Source organism: Poecilia formosa, unplaced genomic scaffold (genome assembly GCF_000485575.1).
Source record: "Poecilia formosa unplaced genomic scaffold, Poecilia_formosa-5.1.2 Scaffold803, whole genome shotgun sequence".
Lineage (NCBI taxonomy): Eukaryota > Metazoa > Chordata > Actinopteri > Cyprinodontiformes > Poeciliidae > Poecilia > Poecilia formosa.
The window spans coordinates 75,996-82,237 of record NW_006800742.1 but is presented as its reverse complement, the minus strand read 5'-3'; the positions used below and the strand labels follow the sequence as shown (position 1 = coordinate 82,237).

Genomic DNA, 6,242 nt, shown 5'->3' with positions numbered 1-6,242 from the left:
AGTGTCAGAATCTCACCGAGGAAGAAACATCGTTAGGTTTTCTGTCACTTTATTATTTCTGCTATAACTGATGCATATTCACATATAAAATAAGTCAATAGAGTTTAATTTGCAATTTTTATGTCTTTGTGTCATGAGGTAGATCTCAGGCGGCTGGTGAGAGAAAAAGTAGATCTTGCTCTCAAAAAGTTTGGGCACCTCTGCTGTACATGATGTTGGCCAAACCAATACCAGTTTAGAACATCTGTGTATTGCAGAGTAAACATGCAATACCTCATTCAAGCACACTGAAGCTACTACATGAATCTCATACTATATTATTTCACAGAATTGGTCATGCTACAAAACACAGCTTTAACTTCAGTTTTTAACCAAATTTTACATATATAAGCAAGAAATATTAAAATATTTTATTACGGGACATGATATTTAAACATAAAATCATGTTTGTTTGTTGGTGTGAAAAATGTAAGAGCTTCTTAGAAAAATCAGAAGAATGCTGTTGCACTGCCTGATGTAGCCACTGGGGTCCAGTATGGGAACTAAATGTTTAACGCTACTATCAATGATACTCACAAATACATCAACTCTACTGTAGGAGCTGCAATGAGATGGAAGCTTCTTTTTCAGGCTATGAAAGATTTTATACTTTATCTTCCTTTATCTTCCTTTAACTATGAACTATTTCTTGTTAATGTGTTCATGAATTTGCAGATCAATTTTTGCATAACACAGTTTTATTGTGAAAGTAACTGATGCAGTTGGAATCCTGATATTATACCTGACTTAAACTGCTCCAAGTTACATTATCTGACAGGGCGTTTCCAATAGATAAACAGAACAAATAGTTTTGTTATGAAATTCAAATCTTCTATCTATGCATGGTTTTTGTTACATTTTAGGAAATGTCTTAAACCATCTTTTTTATTATGTATGCTATAGATTGCAAATGTTACCCATGCAGATGAGTTGTTGACACTTTATCTGTGCCTCCTCATTTAGTGCTGTCTCTGTTTATTTATTGATCTTTTTGTTTGTTAAAAGCCTTGTTAAGTCACGTGACAGTTAGCGAAATTGTGTTTGAACCTGTTGGAGGAACAATTTCCTGCTATAATAATGTATTTATTGTCTGTCAGATAGAAAAAACTGTTCCTGTGTAAATGGTACATTTTGTGAAGTATTCCAGGAATAAAAATGTCAGTCCAACAGCTAGTCTGATTATTTCTTTAGAAAGCCAGTTGAATTGTACACGAGTCATCATCTTAATATAAGGAGCACCATGACAGACGAGGTCATGGAGAAACATTAAACCTTAAAGATATTTTGCATATTTGAAAGTGAAATAGAATGCATGGTTTGTCTTTATAAGACCTTGGAGTTTAACACACAATGACTGATAAATCAATCTGATTCAAGCTTAACTTGCTGTCCACTTACTTTGTCAAGATTATGAATTCCAGGTCCTGCCCTGGTTACAGCTGCACTGGTTACCATAACAACCATTTATCTGCCCAGTTTTTCCATTACCAGCAAGTCCAGTATTGTCAGTGAAACCATCAGTTTGACAGCCATATTTGATCCTCATTTTATTTATGGTGTTAACACTGAACACTATTACTGCATGAATTCAACTTAGTTAATATTTTAGAACCAATTCATGTCAAATATTATCTTAAAGAACTTGATCCATCTTTCTTGGTGTTTGTTTATAACAGCTGAAGTCTTGTGATATTCAAGTCAAGTTTATTTGCATAGCACATTTTAGCAATAAGAATTTCAATGTGATTTACACAATAAAAACATAACACAATGAACAAACACAAAATATTACTATTATTATTTGCATTCAGATCCTCTGTTGTAAGAGCAGGGGGCCAGGGGTTTTTGAGGATGGAGGTGGGGTGGAGGCGCTCATGCTGCCTCCACAAGATGCCATTCTGGGCTGTTGTTGCCCAGATCAGAAACCGCCACTATTGATGAAAAGGTCTTGCCACAGGTTATTACTTAGTATTTCGTTTTTTAATTTATTCTTTGTGTTCTTAGTGCATTTGTATTTCGTTCTCCTAGATCAGTGTTGCTGTTTTCCAGCTGATTTGTTGTTTCCTTGAGTCTCTGTTCATCTCAGGTTGATTATGCATCTTTCCTCTGTCTGCCTGTTTGCTTTCTGTCCCAGCTAAACCCAGCTAGTAATAAACCACCTGCCTCGTCAGCATTCACAAGATTTTGAGTGACTCTATACGACATAGTGTCATTTCAGTCTGTGCAATGCAAAGGAAGGAGGAAATAGTTTTTAGTTTTTATTGGAACATAATGTATAAAAAACATAACAGAATTTATAAACTATTGAAGTAAAAAATATCAGCACATTCCACATAAACAAGATCACCTTTCTTCTTTATAATGTTGGTACACTAAAAAAAAACTACTTTCAAGGATTTTATCTGATTTATTATTGTTGCTTTACAGAAAACCTACCTAAATACTATACATAGGGTTGCCACCTGTTCCTTAGAATACGGAATCGTCCCGTATTTGGCTGTTACATGTTGCGTCCCATATTGAACCGATACGGGACGCGATTTGTTCCATATTTCTATAAATATCCGATTGACACGCCCATCACACACATATCAGCACTAAGTGTAACAATAATAACCACAATAAAACATAGGAAATATTAAGGTCAGTTAAATTCTCGTTGCGGGAGCTAAAGGACCCCTGGACGCTACGGACCGACGCTGTTGCCTAGAGACGGACACTACGCAGCTGCGGTGAGCTGCTATCTACCGCGTCTTTTTAAAACATCCTCGATCCGATTCTCCACCGTCCTTAGAAGCAAAGCATCTCGTAAAGATACTGACGTGAGAAGGAAGACGCAAATCCCAGGCTGAACATGTTAGTGAGGATGAATACAGGTAAATAATAATAATAATAATAATAATAATAATAAAATGTCCATTGTGGCGCAGTGTGCTGTATGATACCAGACAGAATAGATCAGGAGAGGAACACAGCAGACCCTGATATGGTAACATTTTGCTATGATTAAGTTTCTTATTGTGCTTTTAGTCGACTATATTGGTTTGATTATTTGCTTATTAAATGTATAATAATATCAGCCAAAATAATACAAATGATCATTAAAAGAACAACTCATACATTAGATTAACAGTAAATACATAAATATTTCCTACTTTAAAAGGTTTGTTAGGGCTTTGTATATGTTTTATTTTGAAATGTTGATATTTTATGAATTCATTGTTCAGTGGTCATTTAATGTATTACTAATGTCAGACACAGACCTGCAGCCCAGGGGCGGTTCTACATGGGGGCCAACGGGGTACCAAAGAAGTTATACTAATATGTTAATACTTGGTGGAATTTTTTTTAACCTTCACAATTTTACTTTAACAATGAATTAAAAATGATAGTGCTGCACTTTTAGCTGCTGTATATGATGACACTTTCCATCTGCCAGGGATCTGCAACCTGGATCTTTAGAGACACAAGTGGGTCTTTGGCTCACTTATATCAAATGATGAAATCTTGCTCTGTTTTTCTTTTTTTGTTTGTTTATTACATTCTTTTTCAAGTGTTTCCATGGAAAAACACCAACTATCCTGGCCCCTGTGGTAAATCTGGTCTAGAACCAGCCTCCAAACCTAACTCCTTATTTATATAAATATTTTGGTAATACTCTGTAAAATATCAGCATGTTCACATAACTTTTATACTTTTAGTTGTTTGAGGACACATTTTGAATATTAAATCAGGTGTTATGATCAGTTACTCAGTACTTCGGTAGTTTACCAAATACTTTTTACACTTACTTAATTAAACGTATTTAAAGTATACTACTCTGATTGGAGTACAGTTTTGGGGTACTCTAACTGACCTCTATGCATGAATGATTGCTCTATGGATCACTTTTTAAAGACAAAAAACACTGCCATAAAATGTGTGTCACTGCAGCGGACGTCCCACCACATGAGAGCAGAGTGATGCGCCGTGGAGCGTCCCTTATTTTGATTTCTGAAAGGTGGCAACCCTAACTATAGAGCACTGCTTAAGTACTTAACATTTCTTTGACTGCAATACTGGCAACTCTCTGTTAATGGAAATGCAATGTTCTGACTCTCTGAATTGAATGTTCAGTCATTTGTTTTTATTATTGATAAACAATAAAGCAGGAGGATCAATCTGGAGTTTGTGACTGAAAACCTTATTTTCTTCATCATGGACCTCTATTCATCCTCCTATCAGAAAGCATGAAATGTGTTCAGATAAATGTAAAAAAAAAAAAGGACAGACAGAAAATACTGTGCGCCTTAGATAGGAGCTGATGACTGGGCTGTTTGGATGTTTTTGTGCCTTTTGTGATTTCTTCTGCAGCAGAGGATAGTTGCTGTGATGAAGACAATGATGACTGTGATTAGGATGAAGATGATGCCAACCCAAGCTCCAAGGCTTAAATCTACAGGAACAGAAAGAGTCTCAGTTAGAAAAATACTTCATGTAGGAAACCTGTTTTTGGGGAAATTCCAGGTTTTCTGATCCACAGAGCGGCTGGATTCCAGGCTGTGTGAAGAAACCTGCTCACTTTGAGAACACTTGTGTTTCTCTGGTCCCTGCCTGACACGAGTTGTTCATTTATAACATTGTATTGATACTGAAGCAGTCATGTTATAGGAGAATTTTCTCACCTAAATCAAATTTTCTACAACTCACTGGTACATATTTTGCAACATGGCGTAATACACTGGAGCCCAGCTTCAGATATACTTGTTCCAGAAGGACATTTTTGGTGCAGATTAATGACTGTTCTACCTGCAGACACCCAAGATGGAAGGGCTCAGGAATATGATCTGTATAAATTATAAATTATTCATTAAACATTTCAAGACATCAAAGTAAGGTACTAAGTTCCATGTTTCCCATTCATTTGTTTTCTTTCTTTAGATGCAGCAGTTAGTATTTAAACACATTAGACACCCAGGCTGACTTCACTCCATCTTCAACAAGATGGTAAAACCTCCCTGGGGGCTTAATGTGGGTGAATTTTCACAGCTCAAATATCTTACTTATCTTAACAGAGGTTACAAAAATCTATAATAAATGTTTACAAACATATTTTACCCACATATACCAACACATAAACAACTGATATTTGAGAGAAAGTAACTAATTACAATAGTTCTACTGCTTCACTATTCTATGAATAAAACACTTAACGCTTCTGAGCTTCTGTTTTATGTCTACATGTGTAAGCACCTTGTGTGAAGTGTGTGTCTCCTTGTCTACACTGCAGTGTGCTCCAGGCTCCTTGTTGGGTGGCTTTAGGTCGGGAGGGAATGAAAGCTGCCACCATGAAGCAGTAGCTCTGTCCAGCATCCAGTCCTGAAACTTCTGCTGAGCTGGAGTCAACAATCTTTTTTTTCTGTAAGGTAGAAATCAGACTTTTGACTCTCACCGCTGAAAGCACAAAGATCCTTCCAGGCGCTCCATTAAAAATTCACTTCAAACTAAACCTGGTGTACTATTTGTGGAGCAAAAGCTAGATATTTTAAAACATCTTAAATCCTCGGCGCTGACATCAGGAGAACTGCTAAACAAAAAACATTTGTTTTGACATTTTATTTCTCATAACTTGTGAAAGTCAAACAATCTTTTCTTAAACATTTAAAATACACCTAGATCAATGCATTTGTTGGTTTTTGTGTGTTTGTCTGCTCTGTCTTCTCAAACCTGTGGCTCATGGCAGAAACAACTGAATGAACTGAACTAGAACCATGTTTGGTTCTAGTTCTGGCGATGCAGAGCAGATAAAGGTTCCTAACCTTTATCTAACCAGTGAGGTTAGTTAACTGGTGCTTAACATAACCCGTTAAGTACTGTATCAGAGAGTCCAACCCAGCTCTCTAGATGTTTCAATAATTATGGTCAACTGTGTTGAACACCACACTGAGGTCCAACAGAACCAGCTTCGTGGTTCTGCCACAGTCTGCTTATATGAATGCCACTGAACGCTTTGATGAGGGTATTCTCAGGACTGTGGTGACCATGGAAACCAGACTGAATAACATCAAAGCAGTTGGTCATCAGGAAGCTTTTTAACTGTTGAAACAGCTTTTTGGATCACTTTGCTGATAAATGATTGTAGCTACTGCCTTGCTACGCAATTCTGCATGATTTTGATCTTCCTTTAGTGTTCTGCCTGGGCTTTATTAATTAATTTAAACTAA

The 6,242-nt window shown here is 36.5% G+C and overlaps 1 protein-coding gene and 1 long non-coding RNA gene across 2 annotated transcripts in view; one reads left to right on the top strand and one right to left on the bottom strand.

Moving 5' to 3' along the window:
- The first annotated feature begins 124 nt into the window (after positions 1–124).
- LOC107834851 (uncharacterized) overlaps positions 125–6,242 on the top strand; it is an 11,779-nt gene continuing 5,661 nt past the window's right edge. The window contains exon 1 of the long non-coding RNA XR_001660676.1: positions 125–951. This is a non-coding gene — a long non-coding RNA (uncharacterized LOC107834851). The remainder of the gene's footprint in view (positions 952–6,242) is intronic.
- Positions 4,144–6,242, bottom strand: part of LOC103131656 (tissue factor-like) — a 13,651-nt gene continuing 11,552 nt past the window's right edge. The window contains exons 6-7 of the mRNA XM_007543359.2: positions 5,272–5,437; positions 4,144–4,474 (exon numbers count right to left, since the gene is read on the bottom strand). Of these exons, the coding sequence (XP_007543421.1) occupies positions 4,329–4,474; positions 5,272–5,437 (312 nt within the window). The 3' untranslated portion in view covers positions 4,144–4,328. The remainder of the gene's footprint in view (positions 4,475–5,271; positions 5,438–6,242) is intronic.